Raw genomic sequence first — 20,367 nt, 5'->3', positions numbered from 1 at the left:
AGAACACACACACACACACACACACACACACACACACACACACACACACACACACACACACACACACACACACACAAGCACGTGCACCCCTGCCCTCACAATGGCTGTGGCTCCTTTTGTGCAGTCCTGGCGGGTCACCCGAGCCTCCGCAGGGACAGCGCTGTGCAGAACTGCACCTGCGTGGCAGACGCCAGCAGTGTCACAGCACCTCCCCAGACGGGGGGCTGGCATGCTGCCAGACACACAGACACAGACACACACACACACACACACACGCACACAACCACTCACACACACTCAAACTCACAGAAACACTCACACACACACACTCACACTCACGGAAGCACGCACACTCTCAAATGAACATGCACACTAACATAAATACACACTCGTGCACACATTCACATAAACATGCACACATTCACATAAATACACACACATAATCACACAATGAGTCAAATAAACACATACACACTTACACTCGCACACACTCGCACAAACACAAATGCTCATAGAACGTTAAGAGACTGTTGTCATACATGCACACTGGCTCACTCTATTCACAGAATAACACTTGAGACCACACATACACACACCACTCATAGACAACCCAGTTTACTAACACACAGTTTTAAGATTAGTGAATTTTTCCTCCTTTCCTTTGCCAGCAACAGCACCATTTTCTAACAGCAGCCCCGCAGGAAATGGGTTTATATCATTTCTTCAGCTCTCCAGTCATCTCATTGCCCCAGTGCAGTTATGGGCCAGGGCTCAGAGAAAGAAAGCAGATTTGAGATAACAAGAATTTAGGGAATATTTTATATTTCACATTGTTAAGCAATGCTATAATTTCCTCTTTATTTTGACATTGTCATTGTCATTGGTTTTACTTATTTTTAAAGGAGTTTCTTTATTGTTCGGTGATTTCCTCTGGGTTGCTGAAGGGGGTTGCTGATTAAGACTGCAATGCGGAGTCATACCCAATCAGTCTTGTGACCCAAGAAATACACATGCACCCTTTAAAAAAAACAAGCAATAAATAGGCCTAATTCTTTTCAAGTTAACTGTAGGCCCTATTTGGTTACATTTTGAATAGTTGAACAGTTAATGCAAACTAAAAATATATAAAATACATGATTTTTTCTTTGTACAAACCAGAGGGGGGTAAATCCCCCCCAACAAATCGAACAAACACATGTACACACACACACACACACATACACACATACACACAAATACCATACTGGTGGTTCCGTTCTCTTTTTTCCTCCGGTGAGCATGACTTTGAACTTATTTGTGTTACCCTTTCTGATGCTATCATGGAAAGCAAAAGAGGAATTGGCCACTGCCTCCATCAGTGCGCTTCTGTGGCGGCGAGGGCCACACGTTGAGTGTGTTAGTTTCAACACGAGTTCTGCTTCTTTCCACGATGGCTGGCTTATTGGTGAACTCTTATCCTTTCACTTCACGTCTCCTACAACCATGTCCACCTTTTTCCCTCTTTCTTTTCATGTTTTGGTGTTTTGTGGGACTCGGTTTGCTAGTGTGTGCTTTGGTTGTGTGTGGTATGGTGTGGTTTGGCGTGGTGTGGTTGCTAATGTGTCACACAGCCAGCTGTAGAGGTGGGACAAAAAAAAAATCGATATAGTGTTGTGTGCTTTAATCAGATTGCTTCATCTCCTGCAGTTTTGGAATGAGTTTGTTATGGTATCCTGTTGTCTTTTATGTCGCTCATGTGTAAGGAGGGCTTATGTTTAGGTGTGTGCTTTCAAAATTGTACATCTATTCCTTCTGTGGTGCAGCGTTTTTTTGTTGGAGTTTACGCATGTGTTTTTGTAGTGCGTATTAAGTATGTAAAGTGTAGTATATGGAACTACGGATCTAATGTATGTATGATGGCACCCTGCCATCTCCTCTCTTTGTTTGTGCAGGTGTAACCCTGGCTACTTAGGTGAGTACTGCCAGCACAAGGACCCATGCCACCCTGGCTTCTGCAAGAATGGCGGTAACTGCACCGTTAGCGTGCACGGCGTGCCCGGGAGCCCCACATGCTCGTGCCCGCTGGGCTTTGCCGGCCAGTTCTGCCAGACGCCCCAGAACACCACCTGCTACCCCAAGAACCCTTGCAAGAACCAGGGCACCTGCAGTCTGCTGGCGCTGGACAAGTACAAGTGCCAATGTGCCCACGGCTGGACAGGTCAGACTCACCACGCTGCTTCCCATGAGCTCGCAAGAACTGATCACAGCCCTCGTAGCCTTTATCAGCTGTTTCTTTCTCTTGCAAGGAGATTTATTAGTGCTCACAGTAAAAAGTTGATTTTTTGTATTAAACATATTGATTTACTTTTATGATTATGAAGTTTATGGTTTCATAATTTTCCCCCTAAAAGAATTTCCCCCTTGAAGATGTAGATCACTTAAAATATTTTTCTTCTGAAGTATATATATATCTCAAATAGAAAACTATAGCGTAAGAGCGCTGTTATATAACGCGTGTTGTACCATGAATGCAATTTACTATTAGTGAAGCCAGTCAGCTTTATTAATCGAGCAATTGTTAAACAGTTGTTAAGCAAATGATAAGCATTAGCAGTTATTTGGTAGATTGATGTGATGTTTATGGGCCTGTGATGTTTCTGACCGCTGTGCCCGCTCTGCCCCACAGGCCATGACTGTGAGCAGGTGGACAGCTGTGTCTCCAACCCGTGTGCTAACGGAGGCGCCTGCGCGGTCCAGTCCAGCGGTGCGTACTCGTGCACGTGCCTGCCCGGCTGGGAGGGCTCCCACTGCCAGAACGACACAGACGAGTGCCATGCCGCCGCTGCCTCCTCGACGCCGGTCTGCCTTAACAAGGGCCAGTGCATCAACACGCTGGGCTCCTACCAGTGCAGCTGCCCACAGGGCTTCACCGGCCGCCACTGCGAGACCCCCTACCAGCCATGCTCACCGTCACCCTGCCTCAACGGAGGAACCTGCCGCTCACCTAACGACATCAGTTATCAATGCGTCTGCCTACCAGGTAGGAGAGAGGGAGAGAAACTGAGAATTGGGGCAGAAATCTAGAGGGGAAAAAGAGAGGAATGTACAGTGACATACAGAAACGACTGATATATGGAGAGACAAGAAAAGAGAGAAAGATGTACAAGATTAGATCCATCTGCAGGAAGGATATGTAATAGCCAACCATACAGACAGCTGTAACCACAATAGACAGTGGCAGAAATGAGGGATAGAAATAGAAAAAAATTAGAAAAGAGAGAGCGATTGTAATATACACAGGTGTGGAGCTTCCATTCCTGTTGCCCTCATCCGCCTCCCTGCCTGTCTGTCTGCTGTTTCTAATTAAAATACTCGAGTTGCAACAGTTGGCATTGTTCTGTGTGAGCTGCTTGCTGTGCGGGCGGACATGCCTGCACAAGCACGAACACACACACACCCTCAGGCAAAGCTAATGAGTCACGGGAGGCTTCTCACTGTGTGTGTGAGTGTGTATGTGTGCACAGACGGTCTGTCTAGGTAGTTCAGTATTACATTTTGTTTTGTAAATGTCATAATTTTTTGCCAATTGTCCGGCAATGTCACTAGGATTCAATGGAACAAACTGTGAGATCAACATCGATGACTGCCCCTCCCATGACTGCCAGAACGGCGGAACCTGTATGGATGGAGTCAACACCTACAACTGCCAGTGTCCACCTGAATGGACAGGTAATGAATATACCTCAGTATAACTGTACATTTTCATCTATCTTTCTTTGTCTACCTCTCTTTCTGTGTGACTTGTGCTCTGACATTCTCTTTCGTTCAGTCTTTCTCTCTGTGCTCATCCTCCCGTCCTTCTCCCCGCTCCAGGCCAGTACTGCACAGACGACGTGGACGAATGCCACCTGCAGCCCAATACCTGCCAGAATGGCGGCACGTGCAACAACGTGCCGGGTGGCTACAACTGCGTGTGCGTGAACGGCTGGAGCGGCCTGGACTGCTCGGAGAACATCGACGACTGCGCCACGGCCGCCTGCAGCGAGGGCTCCACCTGCGTGGACCGCGTGGCCTCCTTCATCTGCCAGTGCCCCTACGGGAGGACAGGTAGACTGCTGGCCCTATGAATTCATTTGCTGACGTGTATTTGCCAACATAAGCTTTATGAAGAAATAGAAACAGCGTGTCCGACACCTTTGAAGTTCCAAGTTGGTTGAGGCTTGTTAGGACATACGGACTGAAAACAATAGAATGTATCTGAGTTATTTATTTTGGCTTGCTCGCTTCGGATGCTGTTGGGACACAGTGTACAGTAGAAGCATTGCTAAGAGGCTAGCATTTTGGTGTTTGATAAACAGTGAACTGCCCTTCTACGTAGGGGCTGCATGAACAAACAGAAGCATAAGGTTAAGGCCTGGAGAAAAATGTACAGATGCGATTCTGCATAGAGGAAAGTGGGAGTGGCTGTTGTCATTTTCTATGTGGTGGATTAGCATTTGTTCTAAAAAGAAAATCCCTATGAGAGAATTAATGGGGTTTTGGAAAATCAACAACATAACACCCATGGCAGTTAAATAACTGTTTGAGAGACCCCACATTCGTTTATGTTCATTAACATGCACGTGTAAGCTGTCTCTGTATGGACAGTGGACCCATTATATCTCGATAAGGGATCACAAGTGTTTTCACAATAACCACAAAGTTATCTTAAGTAAACACATCAATTCCTGATGTGACTTGAACTGTCACGTTGAATTTCAAGAGAAACTGCAGGGTGTGAGTTATCTGTAACCATGAGTCCCTCATTTTGCCTGAGGCAAGTGACACGATGCAGTCCATTCTTTTTTTTTATTAACGTATCGGTAGCAGCATCTTTTCTTTACAGGACGAGACAACAGTTCATTTCAAAAGGCCGATTAATAGCTACGTTTAAACTCACCAAATAATTTGCCTAGGTTTTGTAACACCGTTGCTTCGCAGATTTTTCGAAAACCCATTCATTTTTTCTTTGGAACCATGAAGAATTAAAATACAAACACCAAAAACTACAAACGTCCAGTCGTCTTTCATACTCTTGTCTTTGCATTAGACTTTGCTCTCGCTCTCTCTCTCATGCTGTGAACTACCATGTTATTAAGTGCACAACTATGATTAATGTGAACCGATACTCTCCGCCCGTGGCCAGTGCCGTTTGTACACAAGTTCTGATGTGTTCAAAAACGTCTTTTCTCTCTGTGAACCCCATTTGTGTGCCAGCCGCAAACCGTGATGTGATGCTGTTTCCTCAGGCTTGCTGTGCCACATATCCGACGCCTGCATGAGCAATCCCTGCCGGGGGGGCTCGCAGTGTGACACCAACCCCATCAACGGCATGTACAACTGCAACTGCCAGTCGGGATACAGGGGCAGCACCTGCTACGAGGACATCGATGAGTGCAGCATCGGTGAGTGCTGCAACAACAACAACAACAACAACAAAAAGCTGAGAGTGCCAAGGCGCTCTGATTTAGGGCATACTTATCAGGCAGGGCTTTTTGGCATCTTCTTACTGTGTATATACTCTTCTCTGAAGTATTCACATCTATTGGTTGGTCCTTTTGAGAGCTACTGTATGGTTGCAGTTTAAAGAATGAGCTAAATGGCGTATTTATACATCATCTGAATCTTCATTGTGCCTTTGCTGGTTAGGGTGGAACACACCACCATGGTGGTTGTTTGTGCAGTTGAGCCAGATCACTTGAGCAGTGTTGTTTTCCTCGCCCCAGGTGCGAACCCTTGCGAGCACAACGGGCTGTGCATGAACACAGAGGGCTCGTTCACCTGTAACTGCCTCCAGGGATACATGGGGCCGCGCTGTGAGCAGGACGTCAACGAGTGCCTGTCCAATCCCTGCAAGAATGATGCCACCTGCCTAGACCAGATTGGAAAATACACCTGCATCTGCATGCCAGGTACACACACACTCACTCACACACACTCACACACACTCACACACACTCACACACACTCACACACACTCACACACACTCACACACACTCACACACACTCACACACACACACACACGCACACACACATGCGTACACACACACACACACACACTCACACACACTCACACACACTAACACACACACACACACACACACATGCATACACACACACACACACACACACACACGCAGGCACATGCGTACACACACACACACACACACACACACACACACACACACACACACACACACACACACACAAACCGATACATGCACCTCTGAAGTAGCCATGATGGTTAACATGTGATGGTGTGAGAAACGGCATTAAAGGATGGATCCCTATTAGCAATTAGGTTGCCATATGTAATAATAATCTCATAATTGTACATCTTGAACTGCCTTGTCTTGTTCTCAGATCCAAGCATGCCTGCTTAACCTTAACTTGATGACAGATTTTGTAATGATGATATCTTTCTCATTGAACCTATCTTGAAAGCCTTCATTGATTCATTCTGTGCAATGCAGTAAAAATACGTGATGGCTGGATTTCTACCTATTTTCTAATAGAAGTAAATTGAAACCTTCCCCAGCCTACTAGTTTTTAACTAGCAAGAATGCTGCCAGACGGAAACAAAACTACACACTAATTTCCATGTAAACACACATTTACATACTCCCACACATACTCGTATACAAACACATTTTAACAAATCTATAAAAAACAGACACTCAGACTCCCACTCACTAGTTTGAATTTTGCCTTGTGTAACCACCGGATTATCTCCTCTCACTCACTCTCTCTCGGTCTCTCTCTGTCTCTCTCTTCTTTGTCAGGCTTCGAGGGGGAACACTGTGAATATGACATTGACGAGTGCAACAGCTCTCCTTGCCTGAACAGCGGGAAGTGCAAAGACGAAGTCAGCCGCTTTGTCTGTGAATGTCCACAAGGTCTGCACTTTCAACTCCTCATCCCTCTGTCTCTGTCTCCCTGTCCCCTGATGTTCCCAGATGTTACCTGTTTTTTCTCCCTTCTTGTTACCATCACCTCAATCAAATGTCAATAGAACCCTCTTGACCCTTAACCTGTTGCGTTTTACACGACACTCAGACACATCGCTCTGCTGCAGCTCGTTCTCAGGGGTTAAGGAGTTGTAAACTCTTATCTGGGTGTCTGTGCGATTTTGTGAGTTCTGTGGGTGGGTGTAACATGAGAATAATGCCGAACCTTCGCCTGCAGGATTCACTGGTGAGACGTGTCAGGTTGACATTGACGAGTGTGCCAGCACCCCCTGCCTCAATGGTGCCAAGTGTTGGGATCGGCCCAATGGCTACGACTGTGAATGTGCTGAAGGTAAGAGCATTTTTTCAAAGAAATCCCTGTAAACTCCATTTTAGAGACTCACCAAGGGTTTGGGTCCTTAGATATCTCCCCTGAAGGATGGTCTGGTCTTGTTATATTGAGATACAAGTCTGCATAGCAGTGTAACATTAAAATGTGTATTGTCCTATAATATCGGGGTTGGCTGTTCTAAATAGCTGGTCATATGACTGTGACTTAAAGGGACACGATCAGAAACATAATGGCTTTGCCTGCATTAACCTGTGGTAGGATACTCTGGGCCTCTGTGCGCGGAAAACATCGACGACTGCAACCCCAAGCCCTGCCACCATGGAATCTGCAAAGACGGCATAGCCAGCTACAGGTGCGAGTGTGACCCGGGCTACACAGGTGCCATATGCAACGTCCAGATCCAGGAGTGCCACAGCAACCCCTGCCAGAATGGAGGCCGCTGCGTCGACTTGGTCAACCAGTACCAGTGCGTCTGCCCGACAGGAACCTCTGGTGAGACAAACAACTCTGCTCATCCCAGCTGTCCCATGCCATCTGTCTTGTTTTTACTCGCTCTCCGTTTCATTGATACAACAGCCAATAAAATATTCCATTCATAATGGCCAGCAGTGCTAATTGCCTTCACAACTTTGGAATGTTTCATTTGCGACTCTTCCAACATGTGTCACTCTAGGGTTAAGAGTTCTTCGTTCGGAACACTAACTGCATTGATTGCTAAAAATAATCCAGTATGTTTTGCCTAAATCGGTTAGCATTGCTAGATTGGGCGAATTAATCCTCTCAGACATTCATTATACACACGCCCTTGCACAGATGCAGTGAGAGCTGCCCTCTGCCACAGGGATACATGGCTCGGGTGTGCCTTTTGTGGCCCTAAAGATCAGTGTGCCTGTAGGCCAAGCGGATCCCACAGCCGCAGTTCCGCAGTGTGTTTCTTGCCACCCGTGGATTAGTTTGCCAGGCCCTGGTTGAAAAGGACACATGCAAATACGCACCCCTGCACACACAGTCAGTTCAGGGCATCCTCTTTCTAACTATGAGCTACAACTCCCAGCACTACCACGCAGTCTGTGCTCCACTGTTCTCCGCACTCCCTCTTCTGGGCCAAGACTGAACTGCAGCTTCCTGTCCTTATAGTGATACTAGGAAACTATGTGTGAAACTAAAACTAAAAGGAATGATCATCATTAGTGTATTACTTACATTTTCGTTGAGTTTATTACTATCAGATCCTTTTGTTCTTATAGGTGTTCATTCTAGAAGATTTGGTGCTTAACTTGGCCCTTTCACTTTGTTTCAGGTGACAACTGTGAAAACAACTACAACGACTGTGCCAGTAACCCTTGTGTGTATGGAGAGTGTCAAGATGGAATCAATGAATACTCATGTATCTGTGATCCAGGTTACACAGGTACAGTAGTCTCTTAGGTGACACAGAGGTTTACTCCCCTTTGTCTTATTTTTTCACCAAGTGAGAGAAGTTATAGCCCTGACTTGTTTCTATTGCCTCTCTATCTCTCTGTGCATGTACAATTTGATCTGCTATGCATTCCTTGACCTGCCATACGCCTACACGTTACAGGGAAGAAGTGCGATGTGAACATTGACGAGTGCAGCTCCAACCCTTGCCTCAGCGGTGGCACATGTGAGGACAAAGTGAATGGCTTCCAGTGCTTCTGCCCGCTTGGCACCCACGGTCCCCTCTGCCACTCCGGGGCGGACCACTGCGCCCCTCAGCCCTGCGTCCATGGAGACTGTGTGGAGCAACAGGACGGGTAAAGGAGCTGACCCTTGACCTTTTCAGGGGTTTTCCTCTGTTTGCTCTCTACCAATGTTGCCTCTTCTTCACATTCAAGTTTAGAAGTTGCTTTTTAGCATGACTGTTACACAGTATTGACAGAACTAGTAATTACAACTGGGTACTGGCACAGATGCTCAGATTTGATTCAATTACGATTCACAAGCCAATGATCCGCTTTCGATTCAATATCGATGAATTAAATATTTTATAGCCGCTTTCCATATTTGGAGAGATGATTGGAGAGTCCTATATATAAAAAAGAATCACTGAAAAAAAGTTGAGAAAACCACTAAAGAAAAGACCAAGGGCTTTTCTTTTTATTTGTGGCATCGTGGGAGTGGTTGTTTAAAAAAATAAATAAATAATAAATAAATTGTATCTTCTAATGCCCAAAAAATACTACCCAAATATTTCGCTAATAAAGTATTCCTGAAAAGAAAAATTGGTCAAGTCAAAGGAATGTGCCAAACATCAAAACATCAAATTACATCTTAAATGTAACATGGGGTCCATTTACATTGCATGAAAATGGCTGTAACTAAAAACCAGGGAAAAAGCATAGTAGCCTAAAGGTTTTATCCATTTGCACTCCTGTAACATATACGTATATAATACAACACTATAGCAATATACAAAATATAGGTTCTTGTAGATAGTTATTTCTCCATTCAGTCTGTAGTTGTTACACACCCATATAAAAGCTGTCTTGATTATGCCCCTGCATGAATGATATCTTAATGGTCTCAAGCATATCTTAATGATGACATTGTTAAGTGCAGAAACATAAACAGACCCTGTGACAAAAGACCCGTCAGACAGTTGACTAGCCTGGTTGGTAGAGATAGCTGGCTTTCAATTCCTGGAAAATTTAGTGTATTTGGTAACGTTAGAGCTAACCTGTCACTTACGTCTGACAGTTACTGTGAAAATACATAATTTGTATTAATCTGTTTTGAATCTGCAAACTTCTAGAGACCGACCTGGATGACATTTATACTCAGCATACTATGCAGCAATTAGTCTTGTAAGAAATTTGAAAGAAATGCTAATGTCACCTACAGCTCCTGTGGGTTATACATAATATGCATGAAAGGGTAACACACACACACACACACACACACACACACACACACACACACACACACACACACACACACACACACACACACACACACACACACACACACACATGCCTGTGTCCCTAGGATGTCCCTACAGTCATTACTTTATCCTCTTAGCTAATTCCTGTGATTGACAGGCTCTTGACCCCTTGTGACCTCTTGACCCTACACAGGTACAGATGCGAGTGTAAACCTGGCTGGATGGGGCAACACTGCGAACAGGACAAGGACGAGTGCCAGTCTAACCCCTGCCAGAACGGAGCCACCTGCACCGACAGGCCAAACTCCTACACCTGCAGATGCAACCCTGGCTACACAGGTGTGGGTGCCTTTCCCTTAGACAGAGAGAACATGTTTGACCTTAGCCTCCTGGGGGGGGGGGGGGAATTGTGAGCTAGAAACACGTTCAAAATTAACACTAACAATGCTTGCGACTACCACTTCCTCTAAAAAATGCTTTGGAAAAGTCCGAATTTTTTTTATTTTGATGTATGTAGGTCTAATTATGTAATTGTACTCTTCCATGGATAATGTTGTGTTCTGCAGTGAATTGTGTGAATTTCTCCAGTGTGATAAGAGTTTACACTTGCATTTCCATATCCCTATTAGCCTATTAGAAAAGGAGTGGAAAAGTTTGTTTCATTTTTATTCAATACATAGGCCCAACTAGTGGAGTAAATAACCCAATTTTGCGTACTTGTATGTTGTGAAATGTCATGGAAATTCCATTAAGGATCCTTGGAAAGTTTTGAAATGTTGTTAATGGGGGAACCCTGCAGCATGTGTAGTTTTAGAGGATCCATTCCCCTTAGAGCCCTACTTTCAAGAGGTGTAAAGCTCAGTTAAGCTACCATTGATGCTGTAATCCGTACCAGCCCACTGTTAGCCCACGTGTCACCACTGTTGTGTTTCCAGACATGTGCATTCACCTACGTCTGACTCCATTAGACCATAACTCACAGGGCAAAAATGACCATCCTCGATGGGGTCAAAGTGTTAGTGAGTGAGCTGTCATATATCCCTTCATCAGGTATGAACTGCCAGATCAACGTGGACGAGTGCGATTCCAGCCCCTGCCTTAACCAGGGCAACTGCGTGGACTCTGTCAACGGCTACACCTGCGACTGCCCACTGCCCTACACAGGTGAGGGAGGCTGTAGTGACGCATGTTGTATTTTAGCTGGAGTACTCATAACACAGATGACGTGACCCTTACCCTTTCTTTTGTGATTTTAGTGATGAATGTGCAGATTCCTAACTGTTAGTTGTAGAAGTTCAATTTCAAGTGTCTAATTTGTCATATACAACAAATGTAGTCAAATGTGAAAGGGTCTATGCTCCACACTGTGCAAAAATAAATACATTAAATTAAAATTAAATTTAAAATAAATAAATTAAAATAAGGAAGTACTTCATATAAAGGTGTTAATATAGGGTATTACCCTGTTGGTCTTTCCATTGTGTTTTTTTTTGTCCACCTGACTCTGTAACTCTGTCTGTAACCAATAGGTGAACACTGTGAGACAGAGTTGGCCCCCTGTGAGTCTATGCCCTGCCAGAGAGGAGGAGAGTGCCAGCCCTCCCTCGACTACACCTCCTACACCTGCCGATGTCCCAAAGAATGGCAAGGTGTGTGTGTTAGCTAGTTTGCATACATGCATGTGTATGTTTGTGTGTGTGTGTGTATGTGTGTTTGTGTGCTTGTGTGTGTGTGTGTGTGTGTGTGTGTGTGTGTGTGTGTGTGTGTGTGTGTGTGTGTTAGCTAGTTTGCATGCAAGCGTGTGTGTGTGTTTGTGTTAGTTAGCTAGTTTACGTGTGTGTGTGTGTGTGTGTGTGTGTGTGTGTGTGTGTGTGTGTGTGTGTGTGTGCGTGTGCGTGCATGCTCTGGACAAACAGCCAATGTGACTCTCTGTGTGGGTTCATGCATTACACATACATACCCAGACAAAATAACAGCACTAGATGAATCAGTTGTCTACATTGTGTTCTGTGATGATGTGTTTTCTAATGTATTGGGTTTCTGCTTGGCAGGTCCCCAGTGCACAGAGGATGTGGACGAGTGCCGTAAGAATCCATGTCAGAACCGTGGCCGCTGTCAGAACACTCCCGGCAACTATGCATGCAAGTGCCAGCCTGGCTACGGTGGCCTAAACTGCCAGAAAAACATTGACGATTGCAGTCCTAGTGAGTACAGCTACCTTCTGCCACTTCCTTTATGCATTCATCTATTTTATTATATTACCTCTCTTCCTCATTCAGGCCTTCCTTTATCAGCCTGCCTCTCTTTCATTCCCTGTGTGCCTGTGTGCCTGTGTTTCTGGCTTTCGTCTTTGTCTCCTTCACATGTGCTTCAACTGGCCTTACTTAAGATGTGTGACTTTGTTGATGTGATGAGTTTGTTCCGCAGAATTTCTTTTCATGAATACGTATTCTCTCATTCTTTCTGTCTCTCTCACTCTCTCTCTCTCTCTCTCTCTCTCTCTCTCTCTCTCTCTCTCTCTATCTCTCTGTCTCTATTTATTTTGGACTCTCTCAGATCCCTGCCTGAATGGAGGCACCTGCGTTGACAAAGTAGGCCGCTTCTCATGCGATTGCCTGTCCGGTTTTATTGGTGACCGTTGCGAGGAGGAGGTGGACGAGTGCTCCAGCTCCCCGTGCCGTCATGGCGGCAAATGCAAGGACCACGTCGATAGCTACGTGTGTGAGTGCCAGATGGGCTTCCATGGCCAGAACTGTGAGCACAGCATCCCACAGTGCTCTCCGAGGTAAAATATATCTCTCTCGCTCGCTCTTTCTCTCTCTCACTCTCTCTGTTACCCTCTTTGTGTCTGTTATCGTCTCTTCTCCTTTGGTGTCTGTCTCAAGGCTTTCTCAGGGGTGTATTTTCACTTTTTCTGCCCAGTTTTTTTTTTACTCTAAGGTCACAGTATACTTTAATAGGAAACAAACTTAAGAAATATGAGAACTTTAGAAATATGTGCATGGATTTTCTGGCAGTGCACTAGTGTCGCATTGTGATGAGTCAATAAGGCGGTCGACTGCCTGTTGTGTCCCTCTCTGTCTCACCTTACATGTCTCTACCTTTGTCTGCCTTGCTCTCTCTCTCAGCTCCTGCCTGAATAACGGCACCTGTGTGGACAATGTCAACTCCTACTACTGCCACTGCCGGTCGGGCTTCAATGGTCGCTACTGCGAGAAGGAGATCAACGAGTGCGAGAGCCTGCCCTGCAAAAATGGCGGCACCTGCACAGACAGACTGGGCGAATACCGCTGCACCTGCCCCGTGGAGTTCACCGGCACCAACTGCCAGGTATTGACAGCAAGAGAGGCTCAGAGCCCGATGAAGACAGCTGTGCCAAACCATACCACACATGGCTGGCCAAGCATTTCACACAACCTATCGAGTATGCTCAGAATTGGTCTGTACCACTAAGACTTTCTAATTTATATCGATAGTAGCCTCTTTCTTCTTCCTGGTCAGCTTCAGGTTTCTGTGTGAACTAGAAAGCAGCAACACCAAACCAGACCAACCTTGTGTTAACCTTTGTTCTTCTGCGGCAGTTCATGGCCGAGCTGTGCAAGCAGATCGTGTGCCAGCACGGCGGGATGTGCTCCCAGACGGGCACGACATGGCGTTGCAGCTGTTCTGAGGGCTGGTCGGGGGTCTACTGCGACGTGCCCAACATCTCGTGCCAGGCCATTGCTGCCCAGAGAGGTGACGCTGATTTCCCCCTTTGCTGCACAGTCGATGTTTTTTTTTGCTCTGTCAGCATGTTGTTGTAGGCACGCCTTAGAACAGGTGTCAATGGTGTTACTCTTGGTCCTTTTCACAGGAACCTCGGTGGATAAGGTGTGCCAGCACGCCGGGCGCTGCGAGGACACGGGTAAGACGCACCTCTGCCACTGCCAGGAGGGCTACATCGGCAGCTACTGCGAGAAAGAGGTGGACGAGTGCCTGTCCAACCCCTGCCGCAACGGTGCCACCTGCAGCGACTACCAGGGTGCTTACACGTGTGGGGTAAGGACATGCAAAGCATCGGATTCTAAACTCACGATTGGCCGCAGAGATGTTTTATGAAGTACCGAACAGACCGGGCATCTAAAAATTGGGAAGTTGTCATTTTAAAGGTTTAATGCCCGTTCTCCTGATATTTCAGTGCAAAGATGGCTTCCAGGGAGTGCACTGTGAGTACGATGTGAATGAGTGCCAGTCACACCCCTGCCACAATGGGGGCACCTGCCACAACCTGGTCAACCACTTCATATGCTCCTGCCCACCTGGCACACGAGGTGGGTATGCTCGTGGAGGGCTGTGTATTCTTAGTCTCCCTGTTTTGCAGAAAAATGGACTGATGGATCAGTATTGTGGTACCATTTTCATGGTACCTCCAGGCTTAGTGATTTAATAGTCTGTAATAAGTTCATGTTAATGTATTTGGGTAAGGTTAAGGTATTAGGCAGATGCTTTTAAAACAGAATATTAGTCAGAAATAAAGAATTAAACATTATATCATAACATATATCATAACACGCATATTATACAATGTAATAATGTATAACAATATTAAATTGATAGTAATATGTAAAAGTCTCTTCAAATGCCAGTGGTTTTCCTCTCTCACTTCTTTTCCCAACCTTGTTCGGTGTCTCACAGGAACGCGGTGTGAGGAGAACCTGGACGACTGTGCCTCAGACAAAGGCCCGCGCTGCAAGAACAACGGCCAATGTGTGGACGGCATTGGTCGCTACACGTGCTCGTGCCCACCTGGCTTCACCGGGGAGCACTGCGAAGGCGACATCAACGAGTGCCTGTCCCGACCATGCCACGCGCCCGGGAGCCTCGACTGCGTGCAGCTGGCTAATGACTACCAGTGCCGCTGCCGCCTGGGCTACACAGGTATATCAGGATCCTCACGCACCTCTGCCCACAACAGGGCTCACTGGGGCTATTGGTTATTACGCCAACTCTTGCACAGTTTTACAACATGGCCTCATTTAAATCAATTCATAAAAATGGAGGTAGAGGTGAATGTGAAAGTAAGTGTGAATGTGGGAAAAGCTTGTATTAATCAGAATTGGCATATATGGCAGCAGAAAGTCATTTCACTATAGGTCTTGAATACTGTACCTGCCCTGTCCAATAACCAAATCCATTGCTGCTGAGTGATGTCATCTGACCTCATGACCTCACCCGTCTCTCTGGGTTCCTTGCCCTAACAGGTCGGCACTGTGAGTCTGTGGTGGACCTGTGTCAGTCCAAACCGTGCCACAACCACGGCGTGTGCTCTATGAACATGAGCTCAGGCCACGGCTACACCTGTGCCTGTCAACCAGTGAGTTTGCCCTGCTACACACACACACACACACACACACACACACACACACACACACACACACACACACACACTGTCATTCCTCTCTCTCTCAATCACTCACTCACTCACACTCTTTCTCTCTCTCTCTCCCGCTCTCTCTCCCTCTCTCTCAGTCCTTCCCCCCCTCCCTCGCTTCTTTCGTTCCTCATGAGTCTTCTGCACATGCTCAGTCACGACTCCTCTATTTTCTGACTTAACTTGACCTTTTATTTGCTTTGCATAAATGTGTTCCAACATCCAGTGTGCTTTTATGGTTTTAACATCCAGTTTATAGTCTGCTCTATTTCTTAGCCTTGACAAGGGGGTTTCCAATTTGCTGCATGCTCACTAATGTTATTGTATGGATTTAGGGATTACTTATTTCTCTTGTGACTAAGTTTGTGTCCGTTTGTGTATGTGTGCATTCTCTGCTAACATTGTCACAATGTCAGAGGAACTATAACAACATGGTTGTTGAGACTTTTCTTACCGTCTTCTAACTGCTTCTTATTCTCCTCATGCTTGCATCAAAGAGCTTGAAACAACATAACTGAGGTATGCCTGCTTTGGAGGGATTTCTCTGTCCTTACTCTGGATTGAACTTAACCTAGAGACCTAGTGTTGTATTGCATTATGTCCCTCCTTGTGTTTGCATTTGAGTCAGTGAAAAAGGTAGGTTTCACCGCAGATGTTAGAGGAAGTCTTTTTTTTTGCTTCTCAGGGCTTCAGTGGCTTCAACTGTGGTGAATTCGAGGGCTACAGCTGTGCGAACCTGCGTTGCCAGAATGGCGGCACATGCCAGGCGTCCGGCGGCAACCCCCAGTGTCACTGCCTGCCTGGCTTTGGTGGCGGACGCTGCGAGATCGTCATGAATTGCCCCTGCCACAACGGCGGTTTGTGCGTGCCTGACCCACAGAACCGCTTTCAGGTGACCTGCCGCTGCCCCCCGCCCTTCCAGGGCAGGCACTGCGAGAGGCTGGCCAGCTTTCCCACCCCATCAGCCAGGCCCTCCTGCCCCTATGTGCAGTGTGAGCAGACGGCTGGGGACGGCGTGTGCGACCCGCAGTGCAAGAACCAGGAGTGCTCATGGGACGGAGGCGACTGCTCACTGCACTGGCCCAAGCCCTGGGAGAATTGCACGGCGAACGTCCACTGCTGGGACCTCTTTGGCAACGAGCGCTGCGACCCTGAGTGCGACAACGCAGGCTGCCTCTTTGACAACTTTGAGTGCCAGGGCACCTCACCCTCACCAGACCCGTGCAAGTAAGTGTGGTAGTGTGGTCCTCTATATCCTCGGCGTAAAGATGCACAATAAGTATACATACGTTATATTCAGGTTATATACAGTTGCATACAGTATACAAGCAGTAAGTAAGATGATGCACCCAAAATATTCTGGGGGCACAGATAGGGGTGGGAAAAAAAAGGATTCTTTGATTCATCTCGATTCTCGAGAACGATTCTGTCTCGATTCTTTAATAAAAAAAAAACACATAACACATTAATTTTGTGTTAAAATGCAAGCTCCATTGATCATTGCATTGTTCATAGAAAGTCATAATTGTGACAAGGAAAAGCTTTTTCTCTTATAAAAAAATAGAGAAGGTAATTCATCTGTTGATTTTCTTTAATTATCAAACACAAAGTAGGAAGTAATTTGAGACTATGAGTAATCAACTCAAATGTTTTAAAAATCGAGAAAAATAGATAATCGTTTGATCAGTTTAGAATTGATAATCGATAAACGGTTTAGAATCGATAATCGGTTTAGAAATTAATCGTTGACCTCTGAATCGGAATCGAATCGTGAGGTGCAAAGAGATTCCCACCACTAAGCACAGATGTCACTGTCGTAAGCCCTCAGAATTTATCATCATAAACAAGGCACTATACGATTCCTTGAATAAATGAAGCTACTCTAGATTATTCTCTTCTTTTCTCTCTCTCAAAACATGAGATCTAGAAAGGACATCATGGGTCAGCACATAGGATTCATCAATCTTTGCTAATCCTCCTCACCTCTCTATCTGTCCCTTTTCTTCTTCTCTTGTTCTCTCTTTTTCCTGATCACCTCTCTGACGTCCTGATTGCTCCCAGGTACGACAAATACTGCGCGGACCACTACGCCAACGGCCACTGCAACCAGGGCTGCAATACAGAGGCGTGCGGCTGGGACGGGCTGGACTGCTCGGGCGACGTCCCGGCCAAGATGGCGGACGGCTCGCTGGTTATCGTGGTTCTACTGCAGCCCAACGAGCTCAAGCGCGATCTGAAGGGCTTCCTGCGCACGCTCAGCACCCTGCTCCGCACCAACATACGCGTCCGTCTGGACGACCAGGAGAACCCCATGATCTTCCCCTACTACGGCGACGATAAGGACGATGGCGGCGGTGGGGAAGCCACCATGAAGCGGCGGGGCAAGAGGGAGGTGAAGAAGGATGCCATTGGGTAAGAGCGCCCCCCCCCCCCCCCCTCAGCACGTGCTAGCCCAGTAATTACTCAGTGGTGTGCCTGATGCTGCAGTTCTCTCGGTGTCATCGGAAAGCTAACCTGTCTGTCTGGTATTTTTCCTGCAGCTCTAAGGTGTACCTGGAGATCGACAACCGCCAGTGCGCGCTGAACTCCAAGGAGTGCTTCTCCAGCACGGACCTGGCTGCATCCTTCATCGCAGCAGAGTACCTGAAGTCCGGCCTGCCATACCCCATCTACTCCGTCAGCAGTAAGTTCCCTAGTCCTTAAATTGCTTTCAAAAACGTCCTCCAAGCCTCACACACAAGAGGACAGTTCTCCTCTCTTTTCCTTTCCTTTTTTTCTTTTCCCCCCCCACTTGTCATGTTGGCTGGTAAATGTGCTGAGTCTTGTTCCCTGTGTTCTGACTCGACTTGTCTCATCTTGTCTCGTCTCCCCAGGTGATCACACACCGTCGGCCCACCCGCCGCAGTGGCTGTACCTGTGTGCGGTGGCCGCGGCCATCATCCTGGTGATCCTGGTGCTGGGTGTCCTGGCGGCCAAGAGGAAGCGCAAGCACGGCATCCTGTGGCTCCCCGACGGCTTCTTGCCCAAGAACAACAGCAAGCGGCGCGAGCCCGTGGGCCAGGACGACTTCAGCCTCAAGTGAGTCTCTGTCATAAACGTACACCGCTCTATACACACTTACATACAGGTATGCAGGCAGACATGCATGTTCAGACAGGGGCATACACAGTTTAGATTTGGTGGGTGGGCTTTATTTTGTGATTTAGTTGGAGCACAAATGTTTATTTTATATTTATAATTTAGTCAATATACAAAATGTATAACACATAATACATACCATATAGTGGTATATAGTGCTGTAATATATTATATAGTGTTAAACCCCAAACCCAGACCTTTCAGACATTATTATCTGTCATGCTGTGATGGTCCTCCCCAGTCCACAAGGTTACAATAAAACAAACACACACACACACCCAGTAACAAACATGCACACACACAGTACTACCAGACTCACGTCTTTACTTTTGTAACTGCCTCTAACATCTCCTCCAACCTCCCCACCGCAGGAACATGCAGAAACCCCAGGATGGAGTCCTGATGGACGGCAACCAGGGTCAGCGCTGGCCAGAGGAGGAGCATCCACCCAAAAAGCCCAGGGTGTGTCCCTCAGGCCTGTCAACTAGGCCACGTCTACTCTAGCAAGCAGCCATGTGTACCCCAAGGTGGTCGCCTCCATGTCTGACCTCCCTCTCTATCCTCCTCCCTAGATGACTGCTCCTCAGATGGAGGACAAGCCCTTGTTGCCCATGGAGAGCGCTGTGGACAGACGAGAGTGGACGCTGCAGCACCGCAAAGCCGCAGACATCACCCTCACCCCCCCACAGGCCGACCTGGACATGGACTGCCTGGACGTCAACGTTAAAGGACCAGGTACTGTGATGTTCACGTACAGTTGTCAACTGTTGTAAAGGGGTTTTTCTTCACCAGAGAAATAATTCTTCTGTCATCGACAACAGCTGTTTTCCATGGTCCTCCGGGTCTTTTGGTGTTGCTGAGCTCACCAGTGTTCACTTTCTTATTAAGAATGTACAAAACAGTTGATTTGGCCACACCTAATGTTTGTGCTATCTCTCTGATGGGTTTGTTTCGATTTTTCAGCCTAATGATGGCCTGCTTCACTGATAGTGACAGCTCTTTGGACATCATATTGAGAGTTGACAGCAACGGATTCCAAACACAAATACCACACTTTAAATTAACTCTAGACCTTTTATCTGCTCCTTGTACAGCCTGGTAAATGAAAAAAACGAGCGAATAACACACACCTGGCCATGGAGTAGCAGAGCATCCAATTGTCCAATTACTTTTGGTCCCTCAAAAACATATAAAATGTGTTGTAATTCCTACACCGTTCACCTGATTTGGATGTTAATACTAGTGTTGCACCGATGCCATTTTTTGGCTCCGATACCGATACCGATACCTGGCTGTGCAGTATCGGCCGATACCGATACCATACCGATACCACTCTGTTTGAAATTAGATTTTTTTTTTTTTTTTTTATCAATGCTTTGGTCCCATGTATAATACTAGTGTAACAGTAAGAAAGTCAAATTACATTTCTTGACAGTTTCAGCACTTCAGACATAACTGAGGACTACTTAAGCAATAAGGTTCGAGAGGCAGTACGGTATCGTCAATAATGTACTTGTTCGAGGGAGTTGTTAGGCCCGACGCGCAGCGGAGGGCCGGCAAACCCTCGAACAAGTACATTATTGACGATACCGTACTGA

At 46.5% G+C, this 20,367-nt stretch overlaps 1 protein-coding gene across 1 annotated transcript in view; it reads left to right on the top strand.

The window, feature by feature from the left end:
* Window positions 1–20,367, top strand: part of notch2 (notch receptor 2) — a 46,506-nt gene that overhangs the window by 19,093 nt on the left and 7,046 nt on the right. The window contains exons 3-30 of the mRNA XM_080832359.1: window positions 1,932–2,197; window positions 2,666–3,019; window positions 3,586–3,708; window positions 3,853–4,086; window positions 5,268–5,423; window positions 5,745–5,930; window positions 6,803–6,916; window positions 7,206–7,319; window positions 7,578–7,811; window positions 8,620–8,730; window positions 8,902–9,094; window positions 10,415–10,560; window positions 11,272–11,385; window positions 11,751–11,870; window positions 12,273–12,425; window positions 12,778–13,006; window positions 13,350–13,551; window positions 13,803–13,956; window positions 14,075–14,259; window positions 14,399–14,531; window positions 14,896–15,138; window positions 15,462–15,574; window positions 16,317–16,858; window positions 17,693–18,043; window positions 18,172–18,314; window positions 18,505–18,709; window positions 19,141–19,231; window positions 19,342–19,504. Of these exons, the coding sequence (XP_080688485.1) occupies window positions 1,932–2,197; window positions 2,666–3,019; window positions 3,586–3,708; window positions 3,853–4,086; window positions 5,268–5,423; window positions 5,745–5,930; window positions 6,803–6,916; window positions 7,206–7,319; window positions 7,578–7,811; window positions 8,620–8,730; window positions 8,902–9,094; window positions 10,415–10,560; window positions 11,272–11,385; window positions 11,751–11,870; window positions 12,273–12,425; window positions 12,778–13,006; window positions 13,350–13,551; window positions 13,803–13,956; window positions 14,075–14,259; window positions 14,399–14,531; window positions 14,896–15,138; window positions 15,462–15,574; window positions 16,317–16,858; window positions 17,693–18,043; window positions 18,172–18,314; window positions 18,505–18,709; window positions 19,141–19,231; window positions 19,342–19,504 (5,372 nt within the window). The remainder of the gene's footprint in view (window positions 1–1,931; window positions 2,198–2,665; window positions 3,020–3,585; window positions 3,709–3,852; window positions 4,087–5,267; window positions 5,424–5,744; window positions 5,931–6,802; window positions 6,917–7,205; window positions 7,320–7,577; window positions 7,812–8,619; window positions 8,731–8,901; window positions 9,095–10,414; window positions 10,561–11,271; window positions 11,386–11,750; window positions 11,871–12,272; window positions 12,426–12,777; window positions 13,007–13,349; window positions 13,552–13,802; window positions 13,957–14,074; window positions 14,260–14,398; window positions 14,532–14,895; window positions 15,139–15,461; window positions 15,575–16,316; window positions 16,859–17,692; window positions 18,044–18,171; window positions 18,315–18,504; window positions 18,710–19,140; window positions 19,232–19,341; window positions 19,505–20,367) is intronic.

This window comes from Sprattus sprattus (assembly GCF_963457725.1).
Source record: "Sprattus sprattus genome assembly, chromosome: 2".
In the NCBI taxonomy this organism is placed as follows: Eukaryota; Metazoa; Chordata; class Actinopteri; order Clupeiformes; family Clupeidae; genus Sprattus; species Sprattus sprattus.
Note: the sequence above shows the minus strand (reverse complement) of the source record. Positions and strands in the feature narration are given on the sequence as shown.